This window comes from Varanus komodoensis, unplaced genomic scaffold, assembly GCF_004798865.1.
Source record: "Varanus komodoensis strain SLA01 unplaced genomic scaffold, ASM479886v1 scaffold2, whole genome shotgun sequence".
Taxonomy (NCBI): Eukaryota; Metazoa; Chordata; class Lepidosauria; order Squamata; family Varanidae; genus Varanus; species Varanus komodoensis.
The window spans coordinates 53,431,453-53,453,801 of NW_025335568.1; the positions used below are offsets into that span (position 1 = coordinate 53,431,453).

The 22,349-nt window shown below is 45.7% G+C and overlaps 1 protein-coding gene and 1 long non-coding RNA gene across 2 annotated transcripts in view; one reads left to right on the forward strand and one right to left on the reverse strand.

Moving 5' to 3' along the window:
- Positions 1–1,209: 1,209 nt before the first annotated feature.
- Positions 1,210–20,331, reverse strand: LOC123023211. The gene is made up of 3 exons (XR_006414674.1): positions 20,151–20,331; positions 2,477–2,684; positions 1,210–1,357 (listed from the first exon to the last, which is right to left on the reverse strand). It is a non-coding gene; the product is annotated as an uncharacterized LOC123023211 (long non-coding RNA).
- A 374-nt stretch (positions 20,332–20,705) lies between these two features.
- EML4 (EMAP like 4) overlaps positions 20,706–22,349 on the forward strand; it is a 180,657-nt gene continuing 179,013 nt past the window's right edge. Inside the window, exon 1 of the mRNA XM_044428748.1 lies at positions 20,706–21,067. Within this exon, the coding sequence (XP_044284683.1) occupies positions 21,043–21,067 (25 nt within the window). The 5' untranslated portion in view covers positions 20,706–21,042. The remainder of the gene's footprint in view (positions 21,068–22,349) is intronic.

Consider the following 22,349-nt stretch of genomic DNA (forward strand, 5'->3'; position numbering starts at 1 on the left):
AGAAAGACCCGTTGATAAAGCAAAATGCTCACAAACTCACGGGCGCTTTAAAAAGTCAATGCCACAACGTGATCAAAGGTAATATTCAGCTCAAAGGGTGTGTGATGAAGTGGAAAGAAAGCCTGACAAAAGAGAGGGGCACTCAAGATAAGACGATGCAAATGCCTGCGGCAAAGCAAGAACATGAGAGCAGCAACAGCAAAGCCATTTTTGAGATGTGAAGGTTATCCAAATGGTGGAAGGGAGGGGGGGGCGATGGGAACATATATTTTGGCATCTTGCAATAGCAGACAGGCCAAGAATCTGAGGAGTGACCAGCGAAGGAATGTTAAAACATACATTAGAAGCCAGGAGGCTGCCAGAGAATTGCGAGGACTCAGACCACCAAGGTGCAAGAGGAGCAAGAGCGTCCAGGAGCAGAATTCAGTGGATGCCGCCAGCTGCACGAGTGAAGCCTCAGTGATTCTACTAAAGTGGTGCCATTAGTATCCAGTAGACGCTAGCTTGTAGTAAATAGGTAGTAAACTAGTGGCTGTTAACCATTTAATAAAGGTTTGTTGCCCTCAAAAAAGCATCATGAATATGTATGTTAGACTATCAGTGAATCCATCCTTAGCTTTTTGAACGGTTCATTTAAATGGACCTTTGACTCGATGGACACAGGATGCCTAGATTTATATTCAAAGCACACTGTTTTTTAAGATGCACATGCAGATATAGGCTGAACTGTACCTGTCTATGCATATTTTAGCAGGACATGTTCAGCAAGACAGACATTATACAAGTGCCTTTTTTTGGCTTGGATCCACAAACATATTTGCAGGGGCACAAAGCACATCCAATTGTGCGAGGCAGATCCACCTCTTTTTTATTTATTTAACTTGGCACTTTTATATTCCATTTCATATTCAAGTGTGAAGTTTCTACAATTATTATTATTATTATTATTATTATTATTATTATTATTATTATTATTATAGCATTTCTATGCCGCCCCTTGCCGAAACCTCGGGGCGGCTTACAACATGATAAAATACATTGAAATTAAAGATTGTAGATTGAAGATTCTAATGAAGAATTAAAAGACAGAATAGAGTAAAGGAATAAGACAATCTTTTAAAGAGAAGCATTTAAAAAGTGGCTGGTTAGTTCAGAAAGGCTTTGTGAAATAAATACATTTTCAGGAGGTGCTGAAAACATTACCATGTTGGTGCTGCCTTACCTCCAGAGGCAGGAAGTTCCAAAGAAGTGGGCCTGCTACACAGATGGTTGTTCTTCAGGTAGACTCAGGTTGGACTATAGGTCCAGCTGAAACCCACCAGGAGCAAATCATCCAGCAACCTCTGTGACCAGCATGCTGGTAAGGGAGAAGATGTTCTCTGAAGATGTTACTACTACTGCTGCTACTACTATGACAACATTACATTTTGATACCACCCAGAGCAGAAGCACTCTGGGTGGTTAATAACATTTAAGTTACCCATCCAGATTTCAACCTTAGTTTCCAAGGTTAGGCAGGATCTGGCACTTCAGGCTATATGGAAGTTCTCTTGGTCCCACATTGTTTAGGATTTTATATGCTAGTACCCAAAACTTAAACCAGACCAAGGAGTGCCCAAAACTAAATACTGACCAAGGAGCCACTGCAGTTCCTTCAGCAAAGCAGTTGCATGTTGGAAAGGAGCAGCACCTAACAACAGCCAAGCCGCTGCATCTGCACTAGCTCAAGCTTCCAGACCAGCCCCATACTGAGCTCATTTGGTCTTGAGGTTACGAATGCCTGTTCTACTGTGGCCAAGCAGTCTTTGTCCAATACAGCCCACAGCTGGCAAGCTACTCAGGGCTGACAGAAGGCAGCCCAAGTCATATGGGGCTCCAATGAGAACCATGAGTAGGAGCGTGCCCAGACTGTGCACCTGGTGAGTGCAGCCCCATCCAGAGCATGACTGACCCCCAGGGCTTCTGTCATGATAGGATCCAGCTTTCTTAGTTGGCCTTCATCCAGCCCATCACAGAGTCTAGGCACTGACTCAGGACTTGCACAGCATCACTGGATCCAGAGGTCACAGGAAGATACAGCTGTGAGTCTCTGGGCTCCAAATCCCCTGATAACTGCTCCTAGCAGCTTCCCAGAGATATGATGTTAGACTGCATTTAGGGAGGATGGTATCAAGCAGAACCCCATAGAGGAGGCTGAGGAGTTGCCTGTTTGAAATGGATCCTGCAGGTAAGACTGGGACCAATTCCAAGTCCAAGGAATTGATGCAGGATAATACTATGGTCAATGTTATTGGAAACTGATGAGAGGTCAAGTAGAATTAACAGGGCTGTACTCCTGTCCCTCAGGGTGATCCACCAGGATGACCAACGCTGATCTGGTCCTATAACCACGTCAAAACCCAGACTGGAATAGATCTAGGTAATCAATGTCCTTCAAGAATGCCTACAGATGTTCCATGATAGCGCTTTCAGGTACCTTCTCTAAGAAAGCAAATTTGCAGTGGGTGGTCGTTGTCCAGCTCCCTTGGGTCCAGAGTGGGTTTCTTCAGAATGGGCTGCACTCTCAGTCCTGCTGAGACTTCCCCTCCTGTGCCATATGCATGTCATTCCAAGGACTCCTTTGGAAAATGCTATTCATGCCTCTAAATCCAACACATTGGCTCTTCTTTCTTGAGTGAACTTCTCTATATTGCAATGATAGATAGACAATGAGATGCAGAAAATGAATCACTAAAAACCACCATAAATGAGACACAATATAAATGTGATATCAGTGAGAAGGGAGGAGCTGAAACAAGCCATGATGTTTATTAATGCAGCTTGATGGTTTAACCTTTGCTCCCCTTCAAGCCTTGTTTATACATTGGTCCTGACTGGTTCTGGCTCAGTTTACAAACGCAAAATGGGTCATCCATTGGAAAGGAACAAGGGCATTACTTTGCATTTAAAATATTAAACATACTGTCTGATTTGGCCCTTGAATAGTGTGAACTTAACCAGTTGGAAAATACTAGTAAGAGACTGTGTTCATGTGGAAAATAAAAGACAATGAAATCTGACAGAATAATCAACTGTTTGTTACCACTTAAAATTTTGACAAAATGCCTTCTAGGTCTGGGGTTAGTATACAGAAAAACTTGGATTTGTCTGTCCAAAGTATTTTTTATTTGAATTTCAGAAACTGGAGTTATTCCAAGTCGACCAAACTCGGCTAATCTAATTTTTTTAAGGAACAAGTATATATTGCATTCTTTCCATTTTCGTAGCACTGCTTGGGACCTGAGCCCTATGTGCAATGCAATCCACTGTAAAATTTGCACTGAATTGATTTTAGCTTTTTAAAATGTGGTCTATATCCAACTAAAACACAAATTGTAAATATGGAGGTTTTTTTCTAAACATTAGAAAGAAACAGCAATACCTGTGCATAGTTTTTAGCATTTAAAAGTTGTTTTGAGAACATTTGAAAATATTTAAACAAGTTTATATTATTTATGTGTTCAAATACACTTAACAGAGTATGCTTAAAATACATAATGTTTTATCTGAAATAAAGTATTTTGCAAATATTTATAATAAACAAATAATATTATTTGTTTCATGTGTTATTGCATTTGGAGATATTGGTGATGCTCTGCCATGTTTGGAATGGCGTAAAACAGGAAATATGAGAATAGAAAGTGCAGAATACAGGACCAAAAGGAACTTGTTTGGGTCATATGCATACTAACTCAAGCTGCTCTTCACCTTGGTCCCAACCAGCCCCAGAATGAAATGGTGACGCGGCTGAGATAACCAGCAGCATGTGGCAGCCCCCTTGCAAGAAAAGGCTCTAATCTGCCTGTATAGAGGCTAGCAGCTGCCCAGGAACTTCTGCTGGGAATTAAACTGTGTTCTGCTCAGACTATGAATAATGCAGAGTTCCCTTGCACTGTCTTGATGTTGCTCTGGGTCAATCTCCATGACATTTTTTCTATTAAAGAACAGACTTCTGCCAGCAGGAGTAGTGACAGAAGTCTACTTATGGAATACACTGCATCTCCTGAGACTTGGCTTACTTAGGTATTACATTTCTGCTCTGCCCAATAGCTGAAGTTCTCTTTCAGCTCAGTTATAACTGGAGATGCTGCCAAACTGGTCAACACCCATCCACTTAAAATGCTCGACTTTGCAGGAAGCCTGAATCAATGTATTAACAATTTCACGATGAAGTGTGAGTGGGTTTGTGGATTCATGTTCACAGCTCCCATAGCAACCCAAACCTGCATTTGTCTACATGTCTATGTACATGCCATGTACACATCTGACAGCTCAGTAGGGAAATAATCATTCACAAAGCAACCTTTGCATTGTTTTAAGATTATCCGCAGCTGCTCATAATCCTTCGATAGGCCTATCTATGTGCACTTATAATTTCAGCATGAAGCAAGTCATCTGTATAAAGTTAGCTGAATTGGAAGATACTGAGTCTGGTTATTAATCAGTCCTCAAGCAGTCACTGCAACACCCCCTCCCACCGTGATTTCTGTATATTCTGGAAGCAAAGTAAGGAAACAAACAGGGATCGCCACAAAAACTAATCCAAGCCATTGACTAATCGTGAAGCTCCTTGCTTCTCTTTTTGATTAGGCGCTTGAGCAGTGACAAAATTTCCTTTCTTACCACAGGCATTCCAGTGGCAATTCAAATTATCTAGCAGAAATGAACTTGAAAGAGGATAAACTGTCCCTGTAATCATTTAATGAGCAGGAAGACTACTAAATAAAGGAATGCAATTTTTTCCCTCCTGACTCATATGCATACATATTCTTTCTCATTTTATTTCAGCCAAAAAACCCAGGCTGAATTCATTTAAATAACTAGGTAAGTTGATATGGAAAATTGCAAGCAACACGATTTTGTAAGGAACAAAAAAAGGAAAAAAAAGTAATGCAGCCAGTTTGAAAGAACACCAAAGGCATTTTATTCACATTGCTTGTTATCCTTACATTCAAAAAGCACTTATTTTTCTGCTTTGGGTCAGTTTCATATGATCAATCATTCCTTGTCCGCCCAGAATCAAGGTTTTGGATGAGATTCTTGAAGAAATACAGACATATAAAGACAAAGTCCTATCTGTAAGAAAGACTTTAGTATGGACTTTTACACACAAGGCATTAACGCCTGTTCTGACCACCACACTTAGCACAGCCTGCCACCCGTCATATAGGCTGACAGAATGAACAGGGGATTTGCCAAGTCTTTGGTGCACCACTATGAGTACCTGGTGATACGTATATCTTGGACTTAGAAGGCCATGGTTGTACAGGTGAGCTTCAAATAGAAACCACACCAACCACATTTGTACATCTGTTGACCTAAATAATAATCTGTATATATTTCTATTTTGGTCATACGTTTATGGGCTGGGGAGCGCCATCCAGTGGGGGTGACTGTAACCCTATCAACTTTGAGGAGTATGGGAATCTTTTCGAGGTCATAGGATTTTCTTGGTTTCCCAACTGGAAGGTCATAGGATTTTTGGATGCCCAGCTACAGGGTTGGAATATTATTCCAGCATCATAGCTGGAGATCCACTCTTGAATCTGGCAATGAAGAGAAACAAAGAGAAACAAGGTTCTCCTTGAAACTTGGAGAAAGAGTTTTGGGGCATTCAAGGGAAAGAGAACAAAGCCACCATGATACAACCTATTCTGGTGGTGCTCCATCCCCGTTCCTTCCCCCTTCAAAGCTTGTGGCCTCTCCCCTTTGGCCTCTACACCTACTCATTATAGAGGCAAGCCTGAGGGGTGTGGAACAAATAACTGTACTCAGAGGATGTGTTTGTGGCCGAGGCTCCCGAACTCTGATCCATCAGCTTCATTCTGATGGCTTGCACAAAGGCTACACAGCAGTCAGCATTATCTGCACTTGACCTCCTCTTGATTCCCGTCCGAGCAATGGAAACTGGCTATTTAAGTGCTTGGCAGAGTGAGAGGTGCCTCCCAGGCTCCCCCCGCCCTCCACAGGATGCCCTCAACCTCTAAATTTAGAGGGTTATAGACATTGCGCCCTAAGATGCTTAATTTTAAGAAATGAAAAATTTCTTCGGAAAATATTTTGCAGGCAGGCTTATGTTTCAACATATGCTCCCTTTCAAAGGATAAAATGAAATGTTGGTTATTGGGATCCAGGGGGGAGGGGGAACAAATAAAGCATTGATTTATAGAGGGAAATTATGTATTCACTCTACAGAGGGGGGGAATTAATGAGTACCCTCACATAAATGAAATGGCTGAGCCAAGCTTGTGCCTGGTGCTTTAAGAGCCACGGCTGCGTTGTTGATGACATTAATCAGAAGCAATAATTTGCGCAATATGTAATGGAAATGAAAACACACATTCCGCAGTAATTCATCCTTCATTCACATTAACTCAGTTGCAGGAGTTCACATTGTACCTTATAACAAGCGATCATATTGTACCTCCAACTGCAACATCTGCATTTTCATTCCTTTCCAACCCTTTGGGTAAATTTAGAGGCTCTCAGTTTGCAGAAGGGATGGGGAGGCCATGTCCAAATGTAATGCACTGTGTTCAGGCTCGGTATGCTAGCATAGCCTTCCCAAAGCTGGTGCCCTCCACATGCATCTGACAGCAAATCCCACAATCCCCCAGCAACCATTGGCTATGCTGTCTGGGGATGGTGAAGCTGGAAGGCTGCTCAAGCACAGAACTGGGAAAATTGGAAGTTTCATGCAAAAAGGCAGATTAATTTTCCTCTGGGACTCTCCTTGACATGTATAGCGGGAGTGGAAACCTGCGGCTTTCCAGATGTTTTGGTCTACAACTCCTGCAGACATCTCACCATTAACTCTGCTTGCTATAACTGATGGAGGCTGCAGGACAAAATCTCTGGAGGGCCACAAGTTGTTCATCCCAGCATTATAGGAAGTTAGACTCTGTAAACTATATGGGATGGTGATGAGGAAGGCACAGACTGAAAAACTCAGTGAGCAGCAGAACTGTGCAACGGAACTAATAGAGAAGCTCCAGGAACCCATCTATATCCTGCAAAAGATGGACAGAAGGACATTCCTGTGAATGTGTAGAGGGCAGGACACAGTTGCTCAGAGAGAGAGACCCACATAGCTTAGTGTCCTGCAAGCAAAAAGCAGGAAGGAACATAAAGAGCTGGTAACTCCAGATGATCACAGAAAATGAATCAAGCTACATTTTCTATATATTGCACACATGCATGACATACATTGCTACTGAATGTGCTCTATTTGGGTAGTGGCTGGGTTCAGACAACACAAGCTATGGTGGGTTTTTTAAACATTGTTGGTCTGTTGTGTTGTCTGAACCAATCATGGTATTTCACCTTGGTAAGTTGGTCTTTAGAAACCATGGTAGGAAATAACAGCTTGTTCTATGGTTTTTCCATACCACCAAAGCTTGTTCTGTTGCCTGAACCCAGGATCATGGTTTCCAAAGTCCTGGTATGCAACTAGCACAGAATCTGGGAAAAGTGACAACTGCAGGAGCCATACCAGCCATCCTGCTTCTATGTGAGGACCAGTGAGGAAGAGACAGGTGACATGATGGTGCAGATGGTACAAAACTGGGTGGAATAGCAAACACCCTAGAAGACAGAATGAAGATCCAGGGCGATCTTGATGAACTTGAGCACTGGGTTCAGAGCAACAGAATGAGATTCAATAAGGACAAGTGCCAAGATCTCCACCTAGGAAAAAGAAACTAAATGCATTGATACAAGATGGGGAATACGTGGCTCAACAGAACTGAAAAAGATCTCAGAGTAATTGTGGACAATTGGCTAAACATGAGCCAACAATGAGATGCAGCTGATGGTTTGTTGTCATTCACATGCAGAAATCACAACTCATCATGATACCAAGGCCAGAACCAGAGCCCTGCACGGCAAGAGCAGCTAGCCAGAGAACAATTTTACACAGCTGTCAGAAGCTTCCCATTCTGCCTTCCCCTTGCCCTAAAGTTCATCTTTGGAGAAATAGTGGAAAGTTCTAGGAAAGAATCATGATCATGGGATTCAAAGAGAGGGGCACCATTCCTCTGCCTGGTGCCTCCTGGGTTACCACATGGAGGACTGAGAGGAAAGGAAATGATGGGAGGAGAGCAGCCACCGTGAACAGTGGTAACCATCAAGGTGGCTTGACATAACATGTGAACCCAGCCTTCCTCTTAAGGCTTTAACCGCCTTTTCATTCTCAAAATTCAAAGAAGGAAAGGGTAGAAGCTGCCAGTGTCTACTCTTGAGACAGTATCCTATCTTTTTGTGTATATAATTCAGCAACGCACCACTGCAAAAATGGATGGCACAGTAGTAACAAGGCGGCAGCAGCAGTGGGTGACAACACAAATATCCCAGAGTCACCTAGATGCCCCTAAGAACGGGTGCAGGGGAACTGCAGGTGGCAACAAGGACAAATGGCAGTTTGGTGGGGTTTCTCTGTACAAGGCATTTATTATGCACTTATGACCGCTCACCCATGGACGTTTGTGGGGTCTTCTCACAACATTGCCATGCTCCTAGGGCATCTCCTGAATTCCCAGATTCTTTGGAGCAAGGAAAGTCATCTAAAGTTCTAGGTGGCCCTTTATTCGCTCCAGAAGCCGAACGCATTTTCACAATACCACTTTATACCATAGCGCCACCTTCTGTTGTGTCATGGAACATACAATAACATATAGAAAGGCCAAGAAGAAAACCCCAGGGGAAGGAAATTTTGTGCAAAGGCCATATCCTTTCTCTCACAAAGAAAAAGGTAGAAGAAGCCTCAGTATATGTTATGTACATCATGTAGATAAGCCCACACCCCCCCTACCAAAATCCTTTGGGTACATTCTTCCAGATCCATGAGCAGCTTTGAAAATGATTACAAGATGGTCCTATCTGTGAATAATGAACACATCCCAAGGGGAGGGATGGAATCCCCCCAGAACACAAAATCAGATTTGTTGTTGTTGTGGCTAGAACATGCACTTATCCAGTCAGTGGGGTGGTTATAGGAATCATCTTATTGCAACACTTCCTCATCTGAATGTCTTTTTGATTTCATTTTCCATCTCACAATTGCCCAGAGCTTTCTGGTTTGGGGGACAAACGCGTCTTCCTAGTGCTAAATTACTTTTGGAATCCCCACTGTCACCCAGAGAGCTTCTGTGGGCAAGTGTGCCCTGTTCAGGGTTTGCAGTCTGCAAGTCAGTAAGCCCTCTTTGCTGCACTGAGCTAGGCACTGTCCCTGCGGATGCCGAGGATACGGCCAGTGTGGTGTGTGCTTAAGAGCACGGGACCGGGGTGAAGGAGATCCAGGTTCTGGCCCCACTTCAGCCACAAAGCTCACTGGGTGTCCTTGGTCAGTCACAGACTCTCAGCCCAACCTACCCCACAGGGCTGCTGTTGTGAGGAATTATGGAAGCTGCCTTGAGATTCCTGGTAGGAAGAAGGTGGGGTATAAATATAATACATAAAATAAAATTAATAAATAGCAACATAAGGAAGCATTTAAGGATTTGGCTAAATTCCTGACCAATCTTGACAGAAGTTAGGGTTCAAGTTGGCCAATTTAAGTTTGCCCTTCTCTTTCCCCACACTGTGATGGCCTATTTGTTAGACCTTGAAGTCTGGTGCTGCTTCCCAAGCTGGTTCCCAAGGCAGGGTACATCAAAGGCTCAAGCGACAATGGGATATGCCCTTCAGAAACAAGGTGCGGATGGAGATGGTGGGGAAAGCGGGAATTAAAAGCCAAGCTCATCCTGCAGCTTGGCTCTTTGTATGTTTTTTCATCCGCTAAAAAAGCTTGTAGTTGGTGTTTTGTCAAGGCAGAGAGAGCACGGAGCCTTTCCCTTGAGGCCAGTTATACTGATATAAAGCAAACTATTTTTAGAGAACCCAGGGGATGTTTCTGGCTCTCCTTTCTTCCCACCCCAATAATCTGCTTCTGAAAGACAGTATGCAAAGCTGATTGCCACAGACATACTGAGCGTTTGGTTATCTTCTGAGTTTTTATAAGCAAAAATAAAGAATGGCAACAGAAGACACTTCTGAGTTAAATTATTTTAAAGGGGTAATTTGAAAGGATCTAAAGGATTTAATATCCTTCTGGTGACACCTGCAACAAACTATAACATCTCCAGAAAACCTAGATGATTCTGGTATTTCTGTAATCCATTTCAAGAACTGTGGATCCAGCATCTTAGTGGTGCTTAAAACAGTTGCAGAGTGCGGCACTTTTCATATGGTTGTTTTGTCAAAGGAAGGCAGAACAGTCTTTTCTAGGCTGGCATCTTCCAGCAAAGCCGCAGTGCTATCGCCCCAATTCTCAACCAGCACAGCCAATGGCTGGGAAAGGAGGGCTGGCAGAGCAGAGGATGAGAGGATGCCGTCTTGCTTGCAACCAAGCCAATGACTGAACCAGGAACTGCCCACTCACCCTGATCCTATGCACGCTTGCTCAGAAATAAGTCCTATTGAATTCAGTGGAGTTTACTTCCAGCTACATCCATGAAGGAGATTAGGAGAGTGACTACCCGGAGAAGGTCCTTCTCTGCGGTGGCACCCCAACTGTGGAATTCGCTCTCAAGAGGTTTGCCTGGTGCTGTCACTTTATTCTTTTCAGCACCAGGCCAAAACCTTTTTATTTTCCCAATGTTTTAAGAGCTGACTGTTTTAATTGGGTCTTTATTATTAGCTAAATTTTAGGATGCTTCCTGTGTGTGTGTTTTTAACATTTTGTATTGTTAAACTGTCCTGAGACTTTGGTAATGGGATGGTCTAGAAAACTTTTAAATAAATAAATACAGACTTAGTGACTGACTACAACAGACATCACCCTGCTGACAAAAGTGCATATAGTCAAGGCTATGGTTTTCCCATTTGCAATCTATGGTTGTGAAAGTTGGACCATAAGGAAGGCTGAGTGCCAAAGAATTGTGGAGCTGGAGGAGACTCCTGCAAGTCCCTTGGACTGCAAGGAGATCAAACCAGTCAGTCTTAGAGATCAACCCTGACTGCTCTTTAGAAGGCCAGACACTGAAGATGAAACTCAAATACTTCGGCCACCTAATGAGAAGAAAGGACTCCCTGGAGAAGAGCCTAATGCTGGGAACAATAGATGGCAAAAGAAGAAGGGGACAGCAGAGGATGAGGTGGCTAGATGGAGTCACTGGGGCAGTTGGCGTGAGCTTGCGTGGACTCCAGGGAATGGTGGAGGACAGGAAAGTCTGGAGGAAGGTTGTCCATGGGGTCGCGATGGGTTGGACACAACTTCGCAACTAACAACAACAACAGTTCCATGAGATTATAATAAACATCAGTAGTAAATGGGCCAGTAACTAGTGACTATTAAGTATTTCAGTGTAATATATTGCGTATTCCATATAGCTTCCACATAGCCTGAAGTGCCTGATCCTGCCTTATCTTGGAAACTAAGCAGGGTCGGACTTGGTTGAAATCTGGATGGGTGATTTAATGTTATGAATCACCCAGAGAGCTTTGGCTATGGGTGGTACAGAAATGCAATGAATAATAATACACAGCAGATGAATCCATTCTGCTTCTCTAATAGAAAGAAGGTGACAGACTGCAGTGCCAGCTATTGCTACCAAGCAGCCACCAGGAGAGGAGGGCTTGGCCTGGCAAAGTTATGCAGGCCACCCTGAATGCCTTGATGGAAGATGGATGGGGGAGGGATAACAGTGCACTGACTGCTTGAATTCTTTTTAGTTCACTCTTCCTCCAAAAATATCTTGCAGACTGATGATGAGGCAGCCACTACTCTTCAATTTGCAATCTGTAAGATGTGATACAAAGGGAAAGGATTGGGAGCAAGAAGGTAGCAGGGGTGCAGCTCAGCAGTAGAGTGCCTATTTGTATGTAGAGTCCAAATACAGTCCCTGGCATCTCCAGGTGGGTCTGGAAAAACTCGTGCCTGAAAGCCAAGAGAACTGCTGCCAATCATCAATTGTAGAGCTGGAAGGGGGCCTCTGAGGCCAGTGAGTCTAATCCCTGTTCAGTGCAGGACTCCAAGCTAAACCATCCCTCTCAGCTGGCTGTCTAGCTGCTTCTTCAATGCCTCCAGTGTGGGACAGCCCACAACATCCCTAGGTCACTTGTTTTATTGTCGTACAGCTCTAACAGTCAGGAATTTCTTCCTGATGTTCAGCTGGAATCTGGCATCTTGCAACTTGAGTTCTTTATTCCCTGTCCTGCACTCTGGGGTTATCGAGAAGAGATCCTGGCCGTCCTCTGACAGCCTTTCCAGTACTTGAAAAGTGCTATCTCCCTTCCAGGCTAAACACATCCAGTTCTTTCACTCTCTCCTCACAGAGCTTTATTTTCAGTCCCCTGATCATTCTTGCTATGCTCCTCTGAACTTTTTCCAGTTTCTCTGAATGGTGGACTCTGGGCTGAGCTTACCTCATATGACCTCTGGCCTCCTGCTTGCTTCCCCTTTGCTTAGCCTGATCACTCAAGCCAGTCTTCCTTAAGCCTCAGGATCAGAGAAATGGAAGGTTAAAATGGAACATCTCCATTTAAAGCAGGTAAGACCAGCTGCCTTTCTTCTGCGAGCTGGTCCATCCTCTCAGGAGATACCCGAGTCCTTCGTGAAGGTAGCACTGGGACAATCTAGACAAAGGACTGGCCATTCTCTTCTGGGCTGCAGTGGCAGAGTGGAGTCTGGGCTCACAATGACATCACAAGGGCATGTTTTCATCAGCAGGGGTGCCGATGCCAGCTGCCACTCCCCTTGGAACCTGCAGTCACCTCTGAGCTTAGCGACAACCTTGCAGATGGCGTTGGCATTACCCCAGTAACCATACACTGTTGCCTGGTATAATACAAAGTATTTTGGGGGACTTGATGAGCAAGATCCATTCAAAAGACCTGCCCCTTATGGAGAGGAAGACTGCTGCAAGCAGTCTGTTGATATGGCTCAACAGAAGTGCCCAATTTCTTTGATTCGTATTCTGGGTGCGGCTATGGGATGGTCAGGAGGATTGTCTGCACTCTGAAATGTGCTGCTGCACCACTGGGCTTCGTTCCAAGAAATCGGATGTGTTTTTCCTCCTCCCCATAGCTCTGTGAAGCACCCAGGTCAACTGGCTGAGAAGGTGTCTGGGGCCCAGATGAAAAGCTCATGTGGGCCATAGTTTTTCCAATCCTACTACAAAAGACATCTTTCTTTAAATATATGCCTTCAATGTTAAACAGAAGGTTTCAGAACTGTTTGCATTTCTCAACATGTATCATGTGGAAACCTTTAGCCTTGGAACCATATATGAACTCCTTTTGGGATAACTACAAATTATCCTTAAATGTATATTTAGCCATAAGAAGCCATGGAAGTTGTTGAAGAATTTACTCCAAATGCCTGTAGCCCTCAGATATGACACCGAAGTCATGATAAATGTGGAATGAAAAATGAGGTTGCTCCTCATGGGGTTCTTACAGCATCGGAAGAGATTTGTAAAACGTGGGTGGGAAGCCCAAGATTAGATGCTCAGTAAATGTGCAGTGTGCTCCAATGTGGTGCTTGAATGTTTTCCATGTGCGCCATGGGAGTTTGGTTGTCTGGCACCAAGAAAAAATGGCTTATTTATTAGATTTATATCCCACTTTGTCCTTACAATGAACTCAGAGTGGCTTCTGCTCTCCTTCTGCTCTCAATCTTATACCCAAACAATAATCCAGTGAGGTAGGTTGGACTGCGAGGCTGTGACTGGCCCAGAGGCACCCAGGGATCTTCACAGCCAAGTGAGGACCAGAACCCAGAAGCCCCAGGTCCCCAGTCCAACACTCCAAGCACCACACCATGCTGGCTCTCAATACATGCCTGGTATATATACATACCTGCCAGTAACTGATGTAAGAGTTGCAGAATGACCTTCCTTTGGGAGAACACAGTTAATTCAGGAACTGATGGAAACCTGGATCCCCAGGAGCCTGCTAAGCAGACCACAGTCTAATTCGGGACAAGTTTCCTGTGAAACTGCTGTGCATTCCGCTGGGGCACTGGTCCATCTAGCAGTCTTTGGCAGTGACTCTCCAGGGCTTCAGACAGGTTCCTTTCCAGCCTCACCTGGGGATGATGGGGATGGAACCTGGGGCCTTCTACATGCAAAGTGGCTGCTCCATCCCTGAGCTCCTGCCACTACTTCCATAATGCCATCCCTCCAAGTGCCGTCGGTGAGGCAGCCAAACTAGTAATGGCCACACACAAACAAATCTAGGAGCCAAGGTGGAGGGCCTAACTAGCCCCATGAGGACTGAGCATTCACAGTGTCCGTGGGAATCTGAGGCTGAGGAGGGGGCTGTTTCACTGCTTCATGCGAAAGAACAGGTCTTACAGTCCTGATCCATATCACAGTTCTGCATGCTGACAGCGAGGTGAGGAAAACTAACACGTGTCACTCCGTCATGTATGCTAGACAGATGTCTCAGATGAACCTCACAATTTTTCCTAGGCTTTATTTCTTGTGAGACTGAACTTTTCGGTGCCAGGCTAAAACCTTTTTATTTAATGGCTATTTAAAAAATTAATTTTATCATTAACAGTCACTTTTTTGTTTGTATATAATTTTACTGTATTTGTTACTGTTTTATTGTTTTAATTCTATGTTGTAAGCCCTCCCAAGATGCCAAGGCATGAGGGGACAACATATATAAAAGTTTTAAACAAACAAACTGTCAACTAATGGGGCAGCAGGGTTCCCTAGGGTGCCCTGCACCCTTCCTATGGAGTTTCTGGAAACCACCTGAAAAAGCAGCCAGTTGCTCAAGGATCCTTACCTATTTCACATCTTTCTGCATCTGAGGCTGTTCCAGCAGTTATTCACTGTAGGCATTTAGTCACAACAGAGTGGGGTGCTCCTCTAGGGTCAGACTCAGCAACCACTGATGGTATAGCCCAGTTACCAGAGCGGAAAGCATATTTCATATGTGGACTTTTTCAATTACCACTCCTGCTGGCAGAAGTCTGTTCTTTAATAGAAGAAATGTCATGGAGATTGACCCAGACCAACATCAAGTCAGTGCAAGAGAACTCTGCATTATTCATAGTCTGTGCAGAACACAGTTTAATTCCCAGCAGAAGTTCCTGGGCAGCTGCTGGGCTCTATATAGGCAGACTAGACACTCTTCATGCAATTTAGCTGCCAAATGCTGCCAGTTATCTCTTGGTTCTTTTAAAAGAAAAGTGAACTATCACCAGAACAGCCACTTCTCCATTCTGTTCCACTTAATATCATCCTTTGGCATGGTTAACTTCAGTTCTCTTCCTGCATATTTATTAATCCTTTCTAGGCTACTTGTCTTGTCTAAGTTGGCTAACTGTTGAAGGTGTGTGCAACTGCTGCTTCTTTTAAGCATGTTTTGGATATTCCCAGGAGTGGCCTGTTTGGGAGAAGGTCATTATATGGTGGCATTTTGTCCTGGAACACTCTTTGATATTTACCGATGTATATGCTCTTTGAAAATATTGAGTTGCTTCCTGGAAGTTAATGCATGATCTGTACAAATGGATTCTTCATAGCCTTCTAACAGCAAAACAAAACTGTTATTATAATATTGAAAGGATAAATGCTCACCTCCTACAAGGCAATGGATTGAAGACTTTAGAATGTCTTCACCTTTTGAACAGGTGGCGAGTGGTGAGGAGCCCTTTCCTCCAGCTTTGGCTAATGCATCAACTGCATCCTTACCTGGATGAGCATTGCCTTGCAACAGTGACCCACTCTCTGGTAACTTCCCAGTTGGATTGCTGTAACGTGCTCTACGTGGGGCTGCCCTTGAAGATGGTTCAGATATTTCAATTGGTTCAGAATAGAGCTGCCAGGAAGTTAATGGGGACCGGGCGGTTTTCATATATGACGCCGGTCCTCTACTGGTTACACTGGCTACCAATTGAAGTCCAGGCCCAATTTAAGGTCCTGGTTATGACCTATAAAGCCCTAAACGGCTTGGGTCCTGGGTATTTGCCTTCTTCCCAATGTACCCTCCCACCCCTTGAGATCTGAGGAGGAGGGCCTGCTCTGGGAACATTCCTTGAAGGAGATTAGGAGGGAGAGTACCTGGAGGAGGGCCTTCTCTGCGGTGATGCCCTGACTATGGCATATACTCCCCAGAGAGGTTGCCTGGCGCTGACATTATATTCTTTTCCACATCAGGCAAAATTCTTTTTATTTTCCTGCTATTTTAATGTTTAATTGATTTTAATTGGGGTTTTAGTATATTAATGGTCAGATGCTGTGGGGTTAGTTTTATTCTACTTATTTATTGTAAGCCATCTCGAGATGTTTGTAGGGGATGGGATAGAAAAGCTTTTATTAATAATAATAATAATAATAATAATAATAATAAATAAAAAACAGGTGGTACAAACGACCTGTACTTATCAACAAACTGCCATAAAACCTATTATTTTTTAAATACTGCAGAAAATTGTCATCACCATAGAAAGAGAGGAAGTGAAAGGGAGAGAGGGAAGGGCTCTGCATTACCATAGAGAAAGAGGAAGCAAAATGGGAGAGGGAAGCCTCCAAGGCATGCCTTTCTGCCCTGCCCATCCGGAGAGGGAAATCTCTCTGCAACTGGAGAGTTTGGATGGTGGGGGTGTTCTAGAGATATTTACAGTTTTTGCACTTTCACAGGGGACCTTTGCCCTTAACCTTTGCAAACATGGAGGGCCGACTATACAGGATCCAACTTACATACACATTTGCCTTACAGACAAATTTCCATTCTCTCAGGAATGAATCTCATTCATAACCCAAGGACAGTCTGTATTGCTCTTAGCAAACGGGTATTTTTGTGTGTGCATGCACATGGCACACACACAATATGTATGCATTTTTCTCTTCTTTCATTTCCTTTATTGAAATGCACTGTAGGCTGTGTACATACCCACTTATTTATTTATTATTTATTTAAAGTTTTTATATGCCGTCCCCTTGCTATATAGCCTTGGGACAGCTCACAGAAATAAACAAATATAAATAACAAATTACAATTAAAACCCGGAAACACCCTGGCTGCACAATTAAAATCTATAAATATTAAACATTATTAAAATATTGTTTGAATAAAAAGGTCTTGGCCTGGCGCTGAAATACAAATGACGACGACACCAGGTGGACCTCTCTGCCACCCATCCATTCCACAGATGGGGCGCCACCGCAGAGAAAGCCCTCCTCCGGGTACTCTGCTTCTTAGTATCTCTCACGGAAGGCTCCTGGGGGAGAGCCTCTGCTGCTTAAGCTGCAGTCCTATTGAACGTGCCCTTGCTGATCAAAGCCCCTAAAACTGATCATCCAATGCAATAGAGGAAGAATGATGGAGCTGATCTTCAGCTCCCCATCCTGCTACCCTGCCCATTTCGCCAGATGGGCTTTTAGTCCGTCTAGTGGAGGCACTGTGGAGAGGAGGGAGGCGGCTGAAAAGGCTTGGGTAGAAAAGGCTCCTGGCCTCTCCAGTCTTCCCTCCTCTGTGCCCACCATGTCCCCTCACCCACTGTCTGAGGCTGATTGTCTGACTTTGCCTGACTCTATCACAGGGTCAGATCTCAGACTGCCCCTTCTAAGGTTAGAGTGCTATCGCTGACCTGGGTGGGGGTCCCACTATCCCATGCCCTTTTCACATAGAGATTCCATGGGATTAGTTTAAACCCCCCCACGACCCCTCCCCACAACACCCACCATCTCCCATCCATCCTTTGGGAGACTGTATAAACTAATTTGTATATTCATCAGTATGACCTACTTTAGTACTTCTAGAGGTAAACTCTGCATTCCTAAATGCTCGCCCAGGTGAGGAAGCAGCCAATATAGAAATTGCATGCATCAGGCTGAGGCCTAACAATCTTTTTCCAAGGGATGTTTCACTGCTGCCATGAGTGCACATGCTGCAGAGTACAGGAAGGTGATAGCTCAAGATGTAAAATGTTCCAAGGAGCTTATAGTGTAAAATTTGACTAAAGGGAAGCAACAGTGGAATGGAAGGTAGAGGCAGGGCTGGACTGGGAAGGAATGCACATCAGTTTCAGTGGCATACATTTAGGTGTAGTTACAGTTAGGTGTGGAAGCTATGGGCCTACTGAATCAAAAGCGTGATGGCAAAGATGGGGAGGGACCTGAACAAAGAAAGATGCAGAGTATCCTGGAGGTTTTCTGGGAACTAGGCCCAAACTACAGCTGCAACCCTCTGCATATGTTCTTGGAAGTAAGTCCCATCCAAGCAATAGGACTGACTTCTAAGTATAGGATTGGGCTGCACACATGCTATCTGATGTACTCTGCCTTGGGGTAAGTCTGAAAACCCATCATTATATGCTGTCAAATGCCTGGGAGTAAAGTCTTGACCTGGTGCTGCAAAGATGGCACTGTTGTCACCAGACAAACCTTGGTGGGGAAAGCACCCCACATTTGGGGAGAAGGAGCATTACCAAAAAGGTCCTCTTGTTCCCATCCCCTGAATCACACTTGGAGGAAACACTTGGATGAGGATCTCAGTTGATGACTGTAGTGTAAGTGCAGGTTTATATGAAGCAAGGTGTTGCAATTTTGAGTCATAAAGATATAAGGGAAGTGGCTGCACAGGTGCACTCTGGGAAGCTTAAAGGACAGCAAGGGTGGGCGAGTGGAATTGTTCAGAGAACAAAAAACCTTTGGGGAACTGTGAGGGCCAGGCAGGCTGGAGAAGCAAAAGCCACAAGAAATGACGTGGACATGTTTTTATGTATTTTTCCAAAGGGAAAATAGGCAACTTTCTACAGCTATTCCTCTACAGCAAGGCAAGTCTCCTCCAGTAAGGCTGCCCCCAGTCTGTTAAATCCATGACAGATCATGTTTTTGTCACTGTGCAAGAACAACATCCCAAAGCGATCGGGATAGGTTTTGACTGATTGCGTGGAAAACTCTTGGGTTAATAACTATTAACATTCCTATCGTTCATAAATGTGTCTACTTCTTGGAACATTGCTATATTGCTGGCCATCACCAAATCCCAATTGTGTAATTATAATACATTACAAATTCTGGAAACCATTTTCAAGAAACCATTTTCAAGAATCCATGAAATGCCATGGATCATTTCCTAGAACTCTCTGACATACAGGAAATTTGTAAGCTACTGTGATCTCAATTGGATTCCTTGTAATAATTTGAGGTACAGGCAATAAGGAGAAATTCAGTGGCACTTAATTTCCAATCATCTTGTCACATAGTTTACATATTTGTGTTTTATCATTTGCATATCTTTGTGTGTTGTTATATCACGATCTTGCCACAGTTCTCCATGTCTTCATGAAGTGTCTAGTGAATGACCTCATTCAACCATCAAAACTCTTTTGACCATCCCTTGTTTGTAGTATGGGATAGGATGAAGGGACAGGTATGGAACAGGCGCATTCTGACTGTATTATGTGGGCCCTGCAACCTTCCTGTAATTATCCACTTTTTGCTTAGTTTGCAATCCTCTGTATGTCTACTCAGAAGTACCACCGAGTTCTATGGAATCTATTCCCAAGTAAGCTGGTATAGCCTTACTGTGGCTTCTGAACTGAGCTGGGCAGGAAGAAAAGTGCAAGCCAGGAAGGAAAAAGAAAGCACTCTCACCTGCCTAAGAGGTGGGCTCACAGCCTTTGATGTGAATGGGCAACCCAGTGGGCCCCTCCCCAGCCACAATTAAGCCAAGAGGCCACCTCTGCTGAAAAGCTGGGAAATTATTCACTGTACACTTGGGAGAAGCAGTAAAATTTCTGCGATCTTCTGGCCCAGGTCTCAAACAATCTTGGTGGGCCAGGGATACTATGTAGGTTAGCTTGGGTGGATGAGGGCACCTGAGGCTCCACCTTGGGCAGCAAAATGTTCTTAAAGCAAATGTGCGCACGCTTAAATGCACGCTGTAATTTTTTATTCATATGCAGATTTAAACGGATTTCTAAAACTGCAATCCCATACCCATTTACCTGGGATTAACACCCACTGGCCTCCATGAGACTTAGTTCTGTGTACATGCATACAAGACTCCACTGTATAATGGACCCCAATCCTATGTTCGTTTACAGCCAAAACAGACGTTACTTTATATCTCTGTCTCGGAATGACTCCCCTGCCCGCCTTTTTACTTACGTGCAGGGCCCCGATCCTAGAGTGCTGGATTTACTTATTGAGCGGGCATGTATATAGGGTCGCACGGCCAGATTTCTTTATCCGTGCGGCACTCCTAGCCTACGGGCAAGCAAGCGCCGCGGAGTTCAGTGCAGTTGCTTATTCCCAAGTAAGGCTGCCATGCTACGCCTCAACCCCCAAGTGCCTTCCCGACCCAGAGTGCCAAGGCTCGGTACCAGCCTTCCTTGGCGGGGAGCCGCACCGGGGCAGAGGCAGGGCGAGGAACGGAGCGGCGCGGGAGCGGCAGGCGCGCAGACCGCCGTCCGCCCGCGATCCCGCAGGCCGCGCTCGGGCAGCTGCCCCCTCGCGCCCGCTCGCCCGCCCGGCCCGAGACCCTCCTGGTGCGCATTGCAACAATCGCTGGAGGGGAAGCCCGGGCTGCCAAGTGGGGCGGAGTCGGAAGCGCGAAAGCAAAGAGGGCGCTGCGAGGCGGGCCGAGAGCGGCTCGCAGGAGCGGGTTGGAGAGTGGCAGCTGCTGCTACTACTGTTGCCAGGAGGAGGACGGAGCAGGCGGGCGAGCAGGCAGGCGGGCGGGTACCGGCCGCGCGTCGCCCTCGCTGAGCTGCGTCTGGTGCAGAGCGGCATCCAGGAGCGGCGGGCGCCTGACAACCGCAGCAGCTGCCGCCGCCGACGGCGACGAGCCTTGGAAGAGCCCGGCCGGCCGGCCGGCGGGCGGACGGCAAGCGCCAGTAGCTCATGCCCCAGGCACGGAGGGGGCAGCCGCCGGCGCCGCCACGAGGGTGAATGAGCCTCCGTGCGCCCGCCCGCCCGCCCGCCGTCTTTCCCTCCTGCCTTGGCGAGCAGCGAGCGCGGATCGTCTTCGGGCCCCGACGGGAGCTCCTCGGCGCCCAAGATGGACGGTTTCGCTGGCAGTTTGGGTAAGTTGTGGCGTCTGGTCGAGAGACTCGAGGGGGAGGGAGCCGAGCCGCGCCGCCGGCCGGGGCGGGCAAGGTGGCCGGACGCGCGGCTGCCCTGGCCAAGGTAGGGGCTGTCCGGGCTTCGATTCCGCTCCACCCGCCGCCTCTCCGCTCGGATTCCTCGTGCGTTCGGGAGGGGGGTGTGCGCGCGCGTGTGCGTGTGCGTTGCGGGGTAGTAACGAGGAAATGCACCAGATTCTTCCTGGATCGTCGTTGGGATTGATATTTAGGGCTGAAGTGTCGGGTTCTCGGGATTCAGTTACCAACGGTGCCCCTTTCACACGATCTCCCCCCCCCCCCCGGCAAACGTCAAGGGAAACGTTTTACCTCGTGTAGTCTGTGAAACGCATCCCGGAGGGGAGGCAATCAGATGTGCTTGGAGTCCTGAGCGAAATGCATCCACCATCAGCCCTTTGATCATAAATGCGAATGACTTCCAAAGGGCGGAATTTCGCGCCAACTAGCCATGAAGGCATAAATCTTGTGCTTTCATATTCTCCCCCCCCCCCGCCCCAAACAAGCCAGTCTCGAGCGATTCCGCACTAGGTCGTGCGCAGATCGCTTTTATCGCTGGGCTGCAAATATACTTGTCAAGGGAGAGAGCGTGGGGATGGCTTCGTGGCGTCGCCAGTCTTGTCCTGCTTGCACCCCCCTCCCCCCTCCCAGCCTTTCCATCAACGCTCAAGTAGTTTACAGAAGCACAGACTCGATTCAGATCCTGGGGTAAAATGTGAATCTTGATCAGAGGAAGGATTCTTGTTGCCATCTTAGCTGTCTTGCTGCAGATGGCTGTCTGGGTTTGCCCTTTTCCCTGCTCCTCTGGTGCTCTCTCTCTCTCTCTCCTGAGATTTAATCGGTGGCTGCACCTGCTTTTTTTGTGCCAGCCACTGCAAGGTTTGGGGTGTGTGTGTGTGTTTTGTAGCTAGACTGAATTGCACATGGGAGTTATTGTGGGTGAACCTGTTACTTGCCCTTAGGCAATAAAGCATGAAGGAGCATTCCCAGTTGCTTCTCAAATCGTTTTCTTGACTTGGCTGTGGGCCCGTAAGTGGGGTAAGGTGCAGTGGGGACATTGCTGTGTCCCCACCTGGGTTGTGCTGATTTGCTATAAAACTAGAGGGAAGATTTAAAAGCACACTGTGGGCAGGAAAGGGAGCTCTCTTCCCATCCAGTTGTTCAGGCCCTCTCCAAAATCTCTTGTTTGCAGTTGTTTTTCTTCAGCCAAGAATACTTATGATTATGG